The sequence below is a fragment of the Orcinus orca genome, chromosome 17 (genome assembly GCF_937001465.1).
Source record: "Orcinus orca chromosome 17, mOrcOrc1.1, whole genome shotgun sequence".
Taxonomy (NCBI): Eukaryota; Metazoa; Chordata; class Mammalia; order Artiodactyla; family Delphinidae; genus Orcinus; species Orcinus orca.
The window spans coordinates 83,260,467-83,278,525 of NC_064575.1; the positions used below are offsets into that span (position 1 = coordinate 83,260,467).

Genomic DNA, 18,059 nt, shown 5'->3' on the forward strand with positions numbered 1-18,059 from the left:
AAAAGGAAGGAAGGGAGGAAAGAAAGGAGGGGGGGAGGGAGGGAAGAAAGAGAAAGAGAAAGGTGAGAGAGAGGGGGAGGAGAGGGGAGGGGAGGGGAGGAGGGGACCAGACTGGCGAGCAGGGTCTGGATTCGCATGAAGCCTCTGCTGCCCGGTAGCTGAGCAGAACAAGTGACCTCCCCTCCTGGCTCTCAGCTTCGTTGTCCATGAACAGGGTGACGCAAGGAGTAATAGTGCCTCTGGCACAAGGTGGCCTGTAAGATGCCTTGAGACAATGCTTTGGAAAATGCTCTGTACACAGGGAAATGTGAAAGCAGCATCAAGTTCTGTTATTTGGAGTAAACTGTCTGGAACCTCTGTTCTTCACCTGTAAAAAGGAAGTCACTCAGCTTAAGAAGATGACCATATACATATATACAGTGGAATACTACTCAGCCATAAAAAATAACAAAATAACGCCATTTGCAGCAATGTGGATGCAACTAGAGATTATCGTACTAAGTGAAGTAAGTCAGAAAGAGAAAGACAAATACCATGTGACATCCATTCGGAATCTAAACTACGGCACAAATGAACCTATCTATGAAACAGAAACAGACTCACAGACCTAGAGAACAGACTGGTGTTTACCAAAGCGGGGGGGAGGGATGGAGTGGGAGTTTGAGGTTAGCAGACGCAAACTATTACATACAGAATAGACAAACAACAAGGTCCTACTGTATAGCACAGGGAACTATGTTCGATATCCTGGGATAAACAATAATGGAAAAGAACATAAAAAAGAATGTATATACGTATATAACTAAGTCCCTTTGCTGTACAGCAGAAATTAACACAACACTGTAAATAAACTACACTTCAATAAAAAATTTTTTTAAATAAACAAAATACACTTTGTTTCATCTTTATGATATGTCACAGTCATTATGGAATTGCATTAATAAAATCTGGGTGAAAAACTAAAATGACCATAGATAATGCATGTGAAATCCATCACAGATGATGACCAGGGCCCAGGGAAGAGAGGCTTTCCCCCAGCTCACACGGGCAGCTGTGACTCAAAATCGGGGGGGCCCTGATTCCAAGCCAAGGCGCTGACCTCTCTTCTGGCCACCCCCTCATGCACACACACACTGCCTCAGTAATCTCACTGGGAGCCCCTGGTGGGTAACACGTGGCAGGAAATTATCCACCCATATACCCACTTGTCAGAACCAGAGCTCTAGGGATTACCTGGTTACTTCACTGGGCAAAATAGGCAAGAGAGAACAGATACTTCCCCTGTTCTTTCGATTAATTAAATATCAGAGCTTTCCCCCGAAATCCTGAGAAAGACCCTGCTTCGCTGCTAGAGGTGCCATGTTAGTGCCCCTCTCCTTCCACCAGCAGAGCTGCAGCAGGCCCTAGGGTGGGGGCTGACGAGTCCTCTGGGCAGTGGTCCTCCAGGTGTGGTTCCCGAGCCAGGAGGGTCAGCATCACCTGTGCCTTGTCAGGAGGGCAGATTCTCTGGCCTCACCGCAGCCCCACTGAGTCAGACAGACCGGGAGCGGGGCCTGGCATGGTGGTTTAACAAGCCCTCAAGGGGGTTTGGGCACCTGGTCAAGTTTGAGAACCACTTCTCTGTGGCGTCAGAATGCATGAGCTCACTTCCTGGCTTGGCCACATGGACAGAGAAAGTCACTTGCACCTGGTCACATGGTTAATAGGCCTGTACAATAAGGACAACCATCTCTACCCCCAAACTGAGCAGCTTGTGTGTGAGTCCTGGCAGACAGTAGTAGTTGTAAATATGTGGGACCGTTATTATTCTCAGATGCTCTGCAAATTATTTCGGATGAACTGAAGAAAGGAAAAGACACCTTACACCTCTACGGCAGCCCACCTGGAACACGCTTTCTAATAACACTCCCCAGGCTCCCTGGGGCTTTGGGAGTTACAGAAGTCCTCCTTGGGGGAGGCAGGGAACACTGACATTTCCCAGCTGTCAGCCGGCCCTGGGGATAAGACCTCACTGATGCAGAGGACGCAGAAGATGTCACTTGGTGTAAAAGGTGGAAAACTACGCTGGTATCACGGTAATTATACTTAACAGTTATGAGCACTTTTTACAAATGTTAAGTCATTTACTTTCATTAGTTCATTTCATCCTCGTTGTAACCCTCTGAGGCCAGTAGAATTATAGTCGCCAATTTATAGGTGAGGTAAAGCACGGGTTGCAGGGGTTGAGTAACTGACTTGCCCAGTGTCCACAGCTGCTAAGTGGCCGAGCTGGGATCTGAGTCCAGCCAGTCGGTGTCTAGGGTGCATGCCCTTGGCCTCCCCTGCCCTCCCAGCCCAGCTGCCTAGCAGCCCAGCATTTACCCTCCCATAAATGCTCTCCCCTCCTGTATGAAGCCCTTGGCCCTATGGCTGGGCCATGAAACTTGCCAAGAGCCTGAGTGTCAGACGGGGCTGGAAAAAGTGCAGACTTTCCTATTCCAGCTCTGCCTGGGGCCGTGAAAACCCCTGAACTCAAAACTTCCCCAACGTGTCCTTCAGCACCACGGACAGGGTCTGCGGCATCTTTATTCTAACTCCCAGCATTTTGCCCCAACCTACAAGGCTATTTGAGGGCACATAGGCAGCTGAACCTATTTTCCCCTAAACCCTTTAATTATGATAAAAATAGAAGGCACTCGACCACAGTTATCCAAGTCGATAACCATGAATAAAGCACATTAAGGCACAGGCTAAGAATAGGAGTCGGGGGCACGGATTAAGCCAGCTGTGAAAAAAGAGGATGAGACCCAGAGCTGGCGGCAAATGGCATAAATTCATCTTAGAGGTTTCACACATACCATTTATACTTCATGGCTCAGGGGCTCTATGATGTAGTCAGCGCATAAAATGTCAATTCCTACAAGGTACATGGGTTTTGAGGGTCAAGAATTCTCCGATAAAAGCATCCTTTTTGGGGGAGGGCAGGGAACCGGCATTGGCCAGTGCAGTGGTTAGGAATGGGGGTGTAGGGTCGGACAGACACAACCTCAGCCCCTCACCCACCACTCTGTGCCCTTGGGCGTATGCTCCAGACTCCTTCAAGGAGCTGCAGGAGGCTGACACTCATAAAGTGAACAGCTGGCAGATATCAAGTGGTCAATAAAAGGCTGATGTCATGATTCTTTCCACCACAAGGCATCTTCTTTGAGACAAAGTCTCAAAGTCACTCGATTGTTGTGGACAAAATCACCGAATGCTGGCCACTGAATTCTCCATGGCTGCCAGTGTTGGCGCCCCACCCATCCCTTCGGACAGAATCTGCGAAGTAAGCGTGCCCATCATCCCCTGCAACGGCACACGTCCCACCTCCACCAGAACCCCATGCTATGCAGAAGCACCTCACGCTGAGAGCGCTTCTTGGCCAGTGCTCTGCAAAGGAGGCACTGGGAGGAAAATCCGTATGTAGCACACCTCGCGCTTCACTCCCCACCCACCTGGACAGTCCATCACCTCCACGAAATCCTCTCATCTCGCAATTTCAAGTACAGCCTGCCGTTGAAAGACACCAAAGAAAGAACTGACTCAGGTGGGAAGGACTCAGCCTTTCACACTGTGGATGGCACAAGGTGTGTCTGTCACGTTGAGATCAGAGAAATGTCAGTGAGAGCAGGTCTGACTGTCCCATGAAGTGGGACATGCACTGCGCCGCTGCTTCACAGGAAGGGCTCTCAGCCAGCTCAGACCTCAGGCCGCGGGCTGGTCAGGGCCATGTGAGCGGCAGCGGCACTGCCACCCACCTCTCTGCCCTACGAGCTCTGCAGTGGCGCAGATATTTTTCTAGACACTCTTCACTCTCCACCCCTCCACCCGCCTTGACTCTCAGTGCAGACGGCTGGATTAATCCTACTCCAAAGTTCACGTCCATCCTTCTGCTGTCCTTCTCCAGCCCTCCAGCACAGGACTAGACCCAAGTTGGGTAGGTGTTACACTTTTGAACAAACCAGAGCTCACTGTAAACTACTTCGTCCTCTCCCTATAGCTTCTACAGTGAAAACATCGATGTGTAGGAGCATCTTCCTAAGTCTCAGCACCCTTTTCCATGAAATGATGATGGTGATACCCTCCACCCGCCCTCACTGGGAGGCCTGAGTAAGACAATGACTGTGGAACCACCTGGCTCCATGCTTGACACCCCGAAGGTTACTGTATCAGAAGCATCTCCAGGATTCCACAGGAGAAGGGAGCGGTGGACGTGCAAGGAGGAGGAGTCAGTGCCGGGGAGGTGGAAACGTGGACCCAGAGATGGACCCAGAATTGGCAGGAGACGGAGACGGGGGAGGGTCGCTTGGGGCCAACACGCAGGGGGCTTGATCCTCCACGTAACACAGAGCGGCTGCGCAGGGGTCTGTAGGGAACGGTGTGACCACAGCAGCACTTAAAATCAAACGCAAATTCACGTGCATTTGCATGTTTCAAATAGGACAGCGAGAATGCGCCAAAGGAAGCCACCTGGAGCTGAGGAGCCCCAGGCGCCCTGCCCACCACTGGGCACACGAGTCCCCAGTGCTCCTCGAGCCACTGCCTTTCCCGAGAGGCTGGATCTTCAGGTCCACAGCAATGCAGAGGAGCCTGCTTTGTCCAATTTCAAATCATCAGAGAACAGGAGGCACCGGGCTTCTCAGGGGCCTGGTTTGGAATAAGCATGTGGGGAACCTACTTTTCTCAGACCTGGGGACCAGCCCACCTCAGCTGACAGCTCTGAACCTGGCCTTCGAACAACCCTCCTTAGTTCCATCAAGATGGCCGTGGCCTCTTTCCTCGGTTTCCCAATCGGCACCTTATTTGTTTAACTTCACGGTGAACCAACCCATAAGGGCTTCCCCCGTGATGACCTGCACGCGGCTCCGGCATCCGCTGCAGGACACCTGGCTGACGTTTCTAGAGGCAGCATCCCAGGGAGTCAGAACAGCCTCTGCTGCATGTCTGGCTCCGATTCCTCTTTCCCCGTCAGGTTTATGGTCCCGATAAAAATGGAAGAAAGCCATAAAGACACGGAACCGATGTTTGCGTGACCTAGAATTCTGTCTGCTACTGAGTCAACCAGCCCAATAAGATTTAGCTGAGTTCCTTCTATTTGCTCGCATAGTTTTTCTGGGGCACCGCACTGTGATATCCAAGCACAAAATCCATACAAAATTTTATTTACTGCCATACGGATTTCTGTGAAAATGCTGAAGAGAGGACTTTTCGGTGGTGGTTGTTTTGGTTTCTTTCCCCCCGCTACCAGGCGCTGAGTACACAGCTGCTGACCCAAGCATGGCTTTACGGGACACTTTGTCACAATTCCATCCCCTGTGGCTCCCAAGGGCCCCCAGCATCTACAAGGTGTGAGCCAGACTTGATGAGGGGCTGCAAGCCCTTCCCCTGCTCTGTCCTCTGTTACTCTCCACTCGAGGGAAACGGGGCGGGGGAGTCTCCTCAGCACCGGGTCTAGGCTGGTCTCTACCTGAGAGCTGCCTTCTACATCCTATCCCAACTCTAACTAAAATATTAATACCAGCAGCTGCTCATAAAGAAAACAAAGAGCCCCGGCAGGAAATGCATTGCCCTGTGTATCTGAGCAGCGGGTGATGCTGGCTTAGGTGAGCCGGGACTCCGCTCTGCAACGGCATCTACAAGGGTCCACGCTGGGCCCAGCCTGTGTGTGTCACCGCTGCCCTACCCCACCTGGCTCGCTGCATGGCTGCAGGGATATCTGGGCTCTCATCGCACAGCCCCAGGCCCTGGGAGAAAGAACACCGTCCCCGGGCTTCTAAGTGAAAGTACTGAGTCTGTCGTTCTGTTTGGACTAACGTAGATAATGTGTCCGAATTGACCATCACGCTCGGAGAATCCAGCGCCCAGGTGGCTTAGACCTGATTCCCGCTAATGCTTTCGGATCTGCCAGGTGCTCTGCGAAGTTCTTTCCGTGGATGCAATCGCTTAACCCTCACTTCAATCTTACAAGAGCCTATTATTGTTACTATTATCTTCAGTGTACACATGAGAAAACAGGCACCAAGAACTGCAATGACCTTTCCAAGGTCACACAGCAGGACAGGGGCAGTGCCAGGTTCCCAAAGCCTGACCCTCAGCCGCTGCCATGTTCTGTCATCTGGGACCAGCCGTCACAGCACGCAGGGTTCGGCAAATGCCCCATGCTGGGAGAGAGGGCTCTTCCCTCCAAAATAATACTTTTGGATTTGGATTTTGGCTTTCATGCATGAACAACTGTAAATATACTATTATTTTTTATTTTTTCATCATATTAAGTTTAAGCTCTAGTTGTTAGTTAAATGTTTATGTTTTGCAAAAGTACTAATGTTATAGCAACATAAAGAGCAATTAACAAGGCACGAAATAGCCCAAATCCCACTCCCCAGTGCACTGGCTCTGCTCGCCGCACACGCCTTTCGTGTGGGAGTGCATGTGGCTTCCTATTCTACTATTTCATTGACGCCATGTTGCGTGCACATCTACATATATAAGGGCTTCCTAATTTTCACTTGAAATGCAATTTTCCATCAGGTTCTTTCCATTTTTTGCTCCCGCTGGTCACCATTAAGAGTACTTACAAAGAACAGAGTCAGCTTGCAGTCGTTTTGTTTCTGTTCCTCCCTTCATTGGAACTGTGCTTACAATAATTTCCTAGATATTTTTTAGTTTGATTCTCTAAGCAGCCCCAGCAGTACAATACCGGGTATCCTGGGAAACTCTCAAGGTGCAGTGCTGACGTGACCGGCGTCCTAGGCAGGGTCTCCTGATAGCGTCGTCACCCTCTGAGTGTGTAACAGGGTGGAGGACGGAGGTGGCACAACAGGCTCGATTAAGGACCAGGAAGAAGAAGAAACACTCATGATTAGACAACCACGTGACCAGAATGTGTGTGCATGTCTCCTCCTCTGAATTGGTGAGTGAGAACTCTGGGGGAGGCCCAGGCCATGTTTTACAGCTCTGTGAACCCACCACTCTCCCACGTACTAGGTACTTGAACGCTGTTTACTGAAGAAGCACATCTGTCACTCTTTTATGGATTTTAGCAACAGCTTCTAGCAGACAAAAGAAAGGAATAAAGATAAGGGACAGATTTTTACATGAACTACCATGTGCCAGGGACTAAGCCAGGTGCTGTCACAGGCACTGCCAACCTCCTATAAGCCCCACAACAGCCCTAAGGGGTGGGCATCAATGGCCCCACTTTACAGATGAGGAAACTGAGGCTCAGAGAGATACCACCCAATGCTCACCCAGCCACTGCAGAGCTGGGATCCAAACCAGGTCTGCCCAACTCCCCGAACCTGCTTTCTTTCCATCACCTGAGCCCACATCTGAGCACAAAACGAAAGCTCTCTTTGTCCTCGTCCCCCCAGGTGCTAGATTCCTAAGGGAAAGAGGAACGCTCCCAAAGGGCAGAGGTCTATCTCCCCAGCATCACATGCACCCCTGCAGAGGAAAACTGGAGCGACGCTCTGGCTTCCAGACACCAGAGGGCGCTGTGGGTCCAGGAAGGGACGACAAGGCAGCCTCTCTGTGGGGTTCCTCCCCTGAAGGCTCTGGTCCCCCAGAGCGGAAGGACCCTCGGGATGCAAAAGGAAGCTCACTGGACACCACGCACTTTGGCCTTGTTTTTGTTGTTTCTGAATTTTTTTCTACCGCGGGGCTCATGGGCCACATCTCCATGGAAAAGACTCAGTGTCCAGCCGTAGGAAACCTTACACCAACATCTTCACTCTGCTTATTAATTTATTTTGTCAACATGGAAGGACCAAGGGTGGGAAGGGCACGGAAGTCATCACCCCTCCCTGCTCCCCCTGACTCCCCCCAAACTGGTCCAAACCAGCCCACCAGCACTGGTCCACACCATGCTGCCGCCGCCCTCTCTTACCCTCCTCAACAAGACAGCGTTGCCAGTGACGACGGGGCGGGGGGGGGGGGCGCGAGAACAGCGGCATCACCCATTATGCAGGCTTGCGACGTGGGCCCCTGGGTTAATCTTCCCAGCATCCTCACGTGGTAGGAACTATTATCATTCCCCTTCTCACTCTTACAGAAAAGGAACCTGAGGCTCCACATGAAGGGGAGCCGGAATGTGAAGCTGAACCTTTCTGCCTGCAGAGTCCGTGACCATTCTACTGGCTCTTGGTCCTGGATGACGGAGGTCCACACTCCATCCATCCATTCACTTACTAGGCAAGCATTTATTTAGTGCCAGCTGTCTTCCAGACGCTGTGAAGGAGGGTCCATGCCTATCTTTCTCTCCTTCTGTGCCCCCAACACCTGGGCTACGCGCAGATCTTTTCAGGCAGCCCCTAAAAGCCTGCTTCCCCCTTTCCCTGAGCCCTATTTCATACGTATTAAAACACTGAGGGAGCTTTGTCCCAAGAACCCGTGGTGAACGTGGGGTGGAACGGGAACGAGAGAGAAGGCTGGCTTCCAAAACTAGGGGCAGAGGCAGCCCAGGAACAAAGCACCACACAGTGGTCCTGGGCATTTGGTGGGGGGCGCTGGGCAAGTCAGGAGGCCAAGAGCTCCGGCAGTGTTCCAGCTGTGTGACACTGGGCCAGTCACTCACCTTCTCTGAGCCTCAGTTTCCTCAGCTGCAGAAAAAGGGGTAATTGAATCAGCCTTCCAGCTTCCCTTCACGAGTGATTGTGTTTTCTAGCCATCTTACTAACTGTGACCTTGGGCAGGTCACTTGACCTCTAAGCTATGTTCTCTCATCTGTGAAAAGGGCATAGCTGTGACTTCCTCGAAGCACTGTCTTAATAATGAGACATTAAAGCATGGAACACAGCATACACGGTGCCTCGCCCTCAGATAGGTCAATGCACATTGTCACAGTGGCTGATTACATCACCAAAAATTAAAAAAAAACCCAAAAAACCACAGCAAGATTCAGCGTAACATGACTGGACACAGTCGCGGACTGTGGACACATCAGGCTCCAGTTCATCCAATCCCCTTGGTACTCTGTGACTGCTTTCGAGAGAATATTCAAGCAGAAGAGCCAGTTTGTTAAGCTGTCCAAGTGCGTGAGTCACCAGTGGTCTCCGTTCTGTGGACCCTGTTGTCCCCTTGACTCTCCCTGGCCCCGCTGCAACCTTGGAGGGGAAGCAGAGACTCCAAGTTACGGAAGACAGCCCCAGGGACTCAGGCTGGGGGTGGGCTGATGACCCAGCCTCAGAACTGCCACCTGCAAGGTCCCTATGCATCATCACATCCCACCCCTTCGTTTCTACAGATGAGGGAGCAGAGACCCAGAGACGGAGGTGACTCATCCTGAATCACACAGCTCAGATGTGGAAGAATCTAGACTCAGACTCTGCTAAAAATGCCCAACTGCAAGAGAACGCCAGCTGAAGACAGAGCCAGGAGTGCCGGCGTCTATTCAGCTACGCGTCTCTTCTGCCGGCACCGGATGTGTGGGGAGGTCTCCCGGCTGGGACTGTGGCCCGGCAGCTTCAGGTCCTGAGCGTAGCGCTGCAGCCTGGGCTTTGGGGCACCGGGGGGGTGCCTCCAGAAGCAGAAGGCTGCCTGTCCTGAGCTCAACCAGAACAGACGGGGCAGAGATGCAGCTGCTGCTCATGGGAGAAAGGGGGCCTGTCAGCTTCTCCTGGTGGCGCCAGCACATGAGAAGGACAGCACGTCACTCAGAGGACAAGCTGGCCCAGGAGCTGCACGTTGGTCTTGCCTGGGAAGCACGACCCAGGCTGAGCGCCCTGACTTCAAGGGCTCTGGCAGCCCCAGTCCTGAACCCGAGGAACATGTGGGTGTCCTGTTAATACCCTGTGCCTGGGTTCTGGCCTCTTAGGAACCGAACATGATGGCAACCACCAAACCTGAGTGCCTAGGTTCCAGGTGCTGTGCTTTGACACCACACAGGAATCGAGGAAGATGGTGCTGCCAGTCCTGCTGTAGGCGGCGGGAAACCCAGACGCTGATGGCAGAGCTTGGGAACACCTCGACTGACCCAGGTCTGCCTGGTGCAAAGCTCGTGTTACACTGTGTGTCACACTGTCTCTCAAATGGCTCTGTATTCCCGTGCAGTAGTTACTACGTGTGCGTGCGTGTGCCTGTGCTTTTAACACACGTTAAAAAAGAGAAGTTAATTGTGGAATAAATGAAGACACGAAGAAAAGTAAGGGAAAAAATAAATACTCTCACAGCTTTGCCACCCACAGACAACCAGTGGTTAACAATGGGGGTTTGCCCCCAGAATCAGCCTCCCTCTCTGAGTCTCACACACACACATAAACACAACTGGGGTCATACTGTATAGATATTTTGCAATGTGTTTTAATTAAAAATGAACAAAATGCTATCTTCATTTGCTGGGTCGTTAATTATCCTTCTAAATGTGATTTTGTGCCTCTAAATGCCATTGTATTATTTAGCTGTACAATAACTCACGTTACCTTTTGCCCACTGCAGAGCGTTACAGTTGTTTCCAGGCTGCCTTATAAATCACGCTGTAATTACGAAACGTGTGGGTATGTACTTGTGCACAGCCTTGATTTATCTCCTTAGAGTAAATCTCTAGACATGAACGGACTAAATAAAAGGTGCTACACGGAGAGAACGAGCTGGGCACATGAAAGCTCTGTTTCCATAGTAACCTGACAGAGTGGCACCTGCTTTATACCATCAGCCCCACGCAAGGGGTTGATGTGAGCCCCCCTCTGAGTAACGATATCCTTCCGAGGTCCAATGCCCTGCATTCTGAGTCTACAATTGCCTAGACTCCGGCAAAATAACCCACATAAATGTATGTTACAAAGTATTGTGGCTGCCTCTCCTGGGAAATGGGAGATGTATTTTTAATCGCTGGTGTGAGTGGAAAATGGCATTTTTAGTGACTGCTTTATTTCTCCTTCTAGGCTGACATACCTTAAGAAAGCTTTCCTCTTTAGAAGGAATCCCCTCTTTCCCAGGATCTGTCGACCTTGTACATCATCATCACGACTGATGACGGTTAAAGAAGGTGCAACATTCGTATCCAGGGAGAATGTGAATAGGCCTCCATTCCTCTGCCTGTCTAGTCCTACTGCCACCCATGACTCCGTCCCTCATCATCTTGCCTTCGTGCTTCTGCAGCAATCTCCTGACTATTCCCCGAGTCCCTCTGGTCTGCCCCGCCCTCACGTCCATCGGCACCTGCTCTTTGGACCTTCTCAGCATGTCTGATCACGCACAGACCGTCCAAGGCCTTCCCATCGCCGCAAACAAGGCCTGAACACATTCTGATATTGAATACCCTGTATGTTGGTCCTCAAACCACATCTGCAGCTCTGCATCCCAATTTCCATGAGCGCCATTAAGTACCCTCTGCTCTAAGCACTGTGAACCATCCATGTCCTGAACAAGCCCTTCCCTCCCACTTCACACACTGAGGCACTCAGTCCAGGAAACCTCTTCCCCTCCCACCCAAATTCTTACCAGGCGGCACCACGGCAGCACACAACTCTCCCGAACCCAAGTGCCCCATTCTGTTCCCGGGCCACATCCACAGCCCCTGGAGGAATAAGAGAGCAGGGAGGTGCTTGCCTTTTCGCCCTTTTCTCCATGGACAAAAGGTCCTCTGCCCTGGAAAAGCAAAGCAGAAGGCAAAGGTTTTCTACGAAGCATTGCCACGGCATGACATCACACGTGGCAGATGTGCCCTGGGATTCAAAATGGTGGGCCGCTTTCTCATAAGCCCTGCCAAGGAGCCTCTAAAAGACACTGTCATTTACTGGGGGTAGGTTCTCGTGAGCTCATTTAATTTTTCCAACAACTCAATATTATGGTACCATTCTTTCTTCCACATCAGCTTTATTGAGATATAATCTACACAGCACATAATTCACCTATTTAAAGTGTAGGACTCCCCTGGTGGCGCAGTGGTTGACAATCCACCTGCCAATGCAGGGGACGCGGGTTCGAGCCCTGGTCCGGGAAGATCCCGCATGCCACGGAGCAACTAAGCCCGCGAGCCGCAACTACTGAAGGCCGCGCGCCTAGAGCCCACGCTCCACAACAAGAGAAGCCGCTGCAATGAGAAGCCCGCACACAGCAACGACCAGTAGCCCCCGCTTGCTGCAACTAGAGAAAGCCCGCGCACAGCAATGAAGACCCAACGTGGCCAAAAATAAATTAATTAATTAACTAAAAATAAAGTGTACAATTCAATGGCTTCTTAGTACATTTACTAAATATACTAAATGTGGTGGTGCAACACCACCACAATCAACTTTAGAATGTTTTCATCGTCCCAAAAGAACCCCAAACCCATTGTGGTCACTCCCCTTTTTCCCCCATCCCCTACTCTGGGCAAACATTAATCAGTTTTCTGTTTCTATAAATTCACCTATTCTAGACGTTTTATATATATGAAATCATACATGTGGGCTTTTATGACTGGCTTCATAGCCCGTGTTTTCTTAGCAAAGCGCTTTCAAGGTTCACCCACCTTGCAGCAATGTATCAATACCTCATTTTATTGCAGAATACTATGCCATTGCATGGCTATGACACACATTTTATTTATCCATTCATCACGTGATGAACATTTAGGTTCCTTCTACTTTTCCGTTATTATGAATAAGGCTGCTATGAACATCCATGAACAAGTTTTTGTATGAACACGTGTTTTCATTTCTTTCGGTTATACACCTAGGAGTGGAATTGCTGGGTCATATAATTCTGTGTTTAACCCTTTAAGGGCCACCAGACTGCTTTTCAAAAGCAGCTGCAGCATTTTACACCAGCAACGTATGAGTTACGATTTCTCCACATTCCTAGTTGTTCTACACATTATTAAAGTGGGATGTTAAGTCTCTCATTTCAATTCTCAATGTTTGCTTCATATATCTGGGGGCTCTGTTATTAGGTGCACATATGTTTATAATTGTTACATATTTTTAGAGGATCGACACTTTTATCATTATAAAATGTTCCTCTTTATTTCTATTAACCTTTTTTAAAGCCTTTATCTGATATTGTTACAGTCACTCCAATTTCTAATGTTTTCTATTTGTAGAATGTGTATTGTCCATCCTTTTACTTTCAACCTATTTATATATTTGAATCTAGAGTGTGTCTCCTGTAGACACAATACAGTTGGATCTGTTTTTATGTCCAGGCTGAAAATCTCTGCTGTTCAATTGGTCTGTTTAATACATTTACAGACAATGCTATTTTTGATGTAGGTAGATTTACATATGCCATTTAACTTTTTGTTTTCTGTGTCTCCTGACTTCTTCTGTTCCTTTATTCCTCCTTTACTGCTCTTTTTTGCATTACAGGAGTTCTTTTTAGTGCAACATTTTAACCTCTTTAAGGATATTTTCACCATATAGTTTTGAATTATTTTCTTGGAGGTTGCTTGAGGTTTACCATATACATCTTAACTTATCAGGATCTACTTAAGATTTACACTAACTTACTTCCAGTGAGACTTAGAAACATACTCCTACGTGATCTATTCCTTCTTCCCCATTTTTGTGCTACTGTTGTTACAAATATTTGTTAAATACCCAAAGCTACACTGTCATAATTATTACTTTGAACTTGTCACTCCACTGCATTCTGGCCTCAATTATTTTTGGTGATGAGTCAGCTGATAATCTTATTGGGTTTTCCTTGTACATCAGGAATCATTTTTCTTTTTCTGCTTTCGATTCTTTTGCTTTGTCTTTTAGCGTTTTTTACCATGATTTTTCTAAGGATGGACCTCCTTCTAAGGATGGATTTTTCTAAGGATGGATTTTTCTAAGGATGGACCTCCTTCTAAGGATGGACCTCCTTCTAAGGATGGATTTTTCTAAGGATGGACCTCCTTCTAAGGATGGATTTTTCTAAGGATGGACCTCCTTCTAAGGATGGATTTTTCTAAGGATGGACCTCCTTCTAAGGATGGACCTCCTTTCTAAGGATGGATTTTTCTAAGGATGGACCTCCTTCTAAGGATGGACCTCCTTCTAAGGATGGATTTTTCTAAGGATGGACCTCCTTCTAAGGATGGACCTCCTTTCTAAGGATGGATTTTTCTAAGGATGGACCTCCTTCTAAGGATGGAGTTTTCTAAGGATGGACCTCCTTCTAAGGATGGAGTTTTCTAAGGATGGACCTCCTTCTGTTTCTCTCGATTGGACTTCCCGAGGCTTCCTGAACGTGCAGATTACTGCTCTTCATCAAATTTGGGATGTCTTCAGCCGTGATCTCTCTGAACACTTTTTCTGCTCCTTTCTCTCCGCTCCGGGTACCCCTGTTATGTGCACTGACGCACTTCACGGGCCCTCACACTTCTCTGAGGCTCTGTTCATTTTCCTTCATTATTGTTTCTCTCTGATCTTCAGACGACATGATCGCTGCTGATCTGTTCTCAAGAATGCTGGCTCTTTCTTCAGCCAGTTCAAACCTACTGTCATGCCTCTCGAGTGATTTTCCTTTTCATTTCATTGACTGTACTTTACAATTTCCATGTAGTTCTAGAATTTCCATTTGGTTCTTTTTAACAATTTCTACCTCCTTATGTTCTATATCTGATGAGATAATGTCATGATGCTCCCCTCTGTTTCCTTCCGAATGGCTTCCTTTAGTTCTCTGGATGTGATTACAATGGCTACTTTGCAGGCTTTGTCTGTTAGATCCGACATCTGTGCCCTCTCACAGGCAGTTTCTGTAGCCTGGTTTTTCCCTGTGTATCAGTAAAATGGGTGTTTCACTAGCCCTCACCTCACAACATCGAACTGAGGGTTAAATGAGCCAGAAATCTGTAAAACATACAGCACAGATCCCGGCACGCCATGAATGCTGTTAAATGTAAGCCTCTCTTCCTATTTCCATGTTAATTTGCACAGAGCGGCTGCTTCCCACCTCTGCACAGGAGGCCGGTGTGTAGAGTGTGGGTGAAAGGTATAGCTCAGCAAGTGAGCACAAGACTCAGATTAAAATAGATTCAAATCCTGCCTCTGCCACACACAGGCAGAGCACCTGATGTGATCACGAGCGCATCACGCAAGTCTGAAAATTCTGTATCCTTCCCGTCCGTGAGTGATGAGCCTAAGTTTAAGAAGCTGTTCTAAGGAGTAAGGAGGGACCAACATGAAGCCCCTGTGAAGAAGGGCAGGCGGTACAGTTACAATCATGAGCTCTCAGGTGATGGCACGGGGGTGTCTGCCAGGCTAACTCTTCTAGGGGAGCGGCTCTGTCTTGTCGTCGGGTTTCCCCTGCGCACTGAGAACCTAAAAGGAACTGATTACACTCGCTCTCGTTCACTGGCCTCCTACCATGGGCCAGGCATTTTACAGACAAAGCTGCTCTTTTCTTTATTCTGCTCATGGAGCGAATGAGGTTTTCAGGGAGGTTAAGCAACCCGCTCGCAGTCACACAGCCAATAAAGGCAGGAGCCGGGAACAGCTACTGAGGCCCACCTGACTCCAAACCTGTGCTACTGATGCTACAAGATGCAGTCTGAAGGATGGGTTTAGTGCTTCCACCAGGCCAGGTAACAACAGAGGAACAATAGCATTTACTTTGCTTCTGCACTGTTACAAACTGTTTACATGCGTTAACTCGTTTTAAACCTCATCATGCAACTCAACAGTTAATTTTATCCTCCCCACTTTACAGATGAGGAAACTGAGGACAGGAAGGTTAAGTATCTTGGTGGAGCCAGCCTTTGCTTCCCAGCCATGTGGCTCCTAAGCTCTGCTCTGCACCATGAATCGTTTATCTCTGTAATTCTTCCCTGACCCACCATCCACTGTGCTCGCTCATCAACCTAAGGATGCATGAACACAGTCTGTGCTGGGCCAGATGCCAGGGACGCTGGACCGACACACGGCAAACCGCGGTATCAGGGAGTCAGCTGATGCGGGGACTGACAGGCACCAGGGATGTGGGAGAACCGAGGGGGTGAGCCAGACCTGGGGTTGCAAAGATACCCTGGAGAACTACACCGGTTGAGTCTGAAAGGTGCAAAAACGTGAGCCAGGCAGGAGGGGGAGGTGAGGGGCAAACGGGGGTGGACAGAGGGCAAAATGATTCCTGGTAAAGGAAAAACCATATGCAATGGCCAGGGTGAGACATGGCCAGTTGGGGGAGTCATCACTGCCAACCTGGAGCACAGACTTCGGGGGGTGAGGGTGGAGTGGTGCAGGGTGAGGCTGGAGCGGCCGGCAGGCCTCCTGTGCCCGTGCAGAGGGGTCCCCCCCACTGGCCACGCAGAGGGGCCTTCACTCACCGTATCTCCTTTCTCTCCCTTGGGTCCAGGAGCTCCAGCCGGCCCAGCGGCTCCCATGTCCCCCTGAGGGGTGGAAACCAGAGACGAACGTTGGGTCGGGTCCTCCGACCAACCTCTCCCACACCAGTTGCCCATGGCCCACCTTGCCCCAGTTTTCTGGAAGCAGCCGATTTTGTCACTGCCAACTGCACCATGAGGCCAAGCCTCCCACCCCCGGAGAGGGAAGAAGCATCTGAGTAATTTTCTCAAACTCCTAATTCCCGGAACGAAGGACATCTGGAGAAAGCAAGTGGGTGAAAGCATCGCACCCTTGACCCTGGGAACGGGAACGGCAGCTCCTCCGCATCTTACTGGACCCAGCTAGGGCAGGCCCCCCCAGGCATCCCGGAGCCTCCCCAGGAAGCCCCGCTCCCCGCAACCCAGCGTCCCACCCCCTGTCATGCCTCTTCCTGCTGGCTCTGAGTCCGGGGACATGGCTCCCTGGTATGTCCCTGCATCCAGAACGGGCCTGGGCACCCAGGATCCACCAGGCCACGCCTGTGGACACGACCTGAGCTACCTCTAGGTAAACGGAGCCGCTGGAATCAAGGTGTTTACACAGCATCTTAAGCACGGACGGGCTGGGACACTGACTAAAGGGCCAGGACTGCCAATCAACCACGGGGCAGCCAGGCTTATCTGCAGGTGGTGGGACCTGTTTCCCTCCCTAGAATCCCCTCCCTCCCACCTCATCTTCTCTCCCAGGGTCAGGGGTCAGGCTCTGTCGTCTGCACAACCCCAGATCTGTCCGACCACAGCACAGCTCGGCCGCTCCATGAATGGCCACTGCTTCAGACAAACGTTTTCTACTTAGAGCTTCACAAACCCCCGAACAGCTTTGCTCTCTTCTTCCATCTGACAGCCCAGGAGCTGAGGCTACAGCCCAGGGGCTGCTCAGCAAGGCAGAGGCCCCTGCTCTCTCTCTCGCAGCGAACACCTGGCACCTTGGACCTCCTGTGTGTGTGCGTGTGTCTGTCTGTCTATTCTCCCCATCCTAGCACACTGGGGACAGAGGGGAGAAGGGCGAGAAAAGGGGAAGATGAAGGAGGTACATACAGAGGAAGGAAGAAGGGAGAGGACAAAAGGGACCTTAGGAGATGCTCAGTGGTGATGCACTGAATGAATGTGAACACAAGTAATACAGGTGAGAGGGAGGGGGAGAAAGGGAGAGATGGAGGGACAGAGGCAGGGGGAGGGGGAGAGGGAGAAGGGGGGAGGGAAGGGAAGGGAATGCAGTCATCGCTAGTTGTCTGCACCATCACACTCAGCCCCTCTTTCGAACACCAGACTAGGAAACGGCCACTGGGCAACGCTGACCTCCTCCCTCAGCCTCTGTGTGACCCCGGGCAATGCACACCTCTCTGGGTCTCAGCTTTCCGAGACCGAAAAAATGATGCGAGACGACAGCCCTGTCCAGCTCCGTAAATGCGATAAACCTAGGCAGTGGTGGACAGAGAAGAGGCTGGTCCACGGCTGAGGAGGGAGGAGCCCACAAGGAGGCACCTGGCCTCGAGCAATTCGTGAGTTTGGAAAACGTGTACAAAAAGAATTCCACGCACGTCAAACAAACAGATCGTGCGTGCTGAACAGACTCTTTAAAGTGCAACCCCCAAAGTTTCTGGAATATGGAGGCCTGAAAGGATTGATGCAGAGTTAGCTGGCCACGGAGGGCTGAGCCTGTTGGCGCGAACAGCATCTGAGCCCAGGCGTGCGTGTTCTCCTTCTCGATCACACGTTCAGGCTGAGAAATGGATGCTCTGAACCGTGAAGGGACTCA

The 18,059-nt window shown here is 50.2% G+C and overlaps 1 protein-coding gene across 7 annotated transcripts in view; it reads right to left on the reverse strand.

Moving 5' to 3' along the window:
• Nucleotides 1-18,059, reverse strand: part of COL22A1 (collagen type XXII alpha 1 chain) — a 261,252-nt gene that overhangs the window by 155,365 nt on the left and 87,828 nt on the right. For all 7 annotated transcript variants that reach the window (XR_007472957.1, XM_049700887.1, XM_049700886.1 and 4 more), the window contains 2 exons: nt 16,244-16,306; nt 11,563-11,601 (listed from right to left, as the gene is read on the reverse strand). Coding sequence is in view for 6 of the 7 variants with exons in the window: in XM_049700887.1 (XP_049556844.1) it covers nt 11,563-11,601; nt 16,244-16,306 (102 nt within the window). In the remaining variant the exon portion in view is untranslated. The remainder of the gene's footprint in view (nt 1-11,562; nt 11,602-16,243; nt 16,307-18,059) is intronic.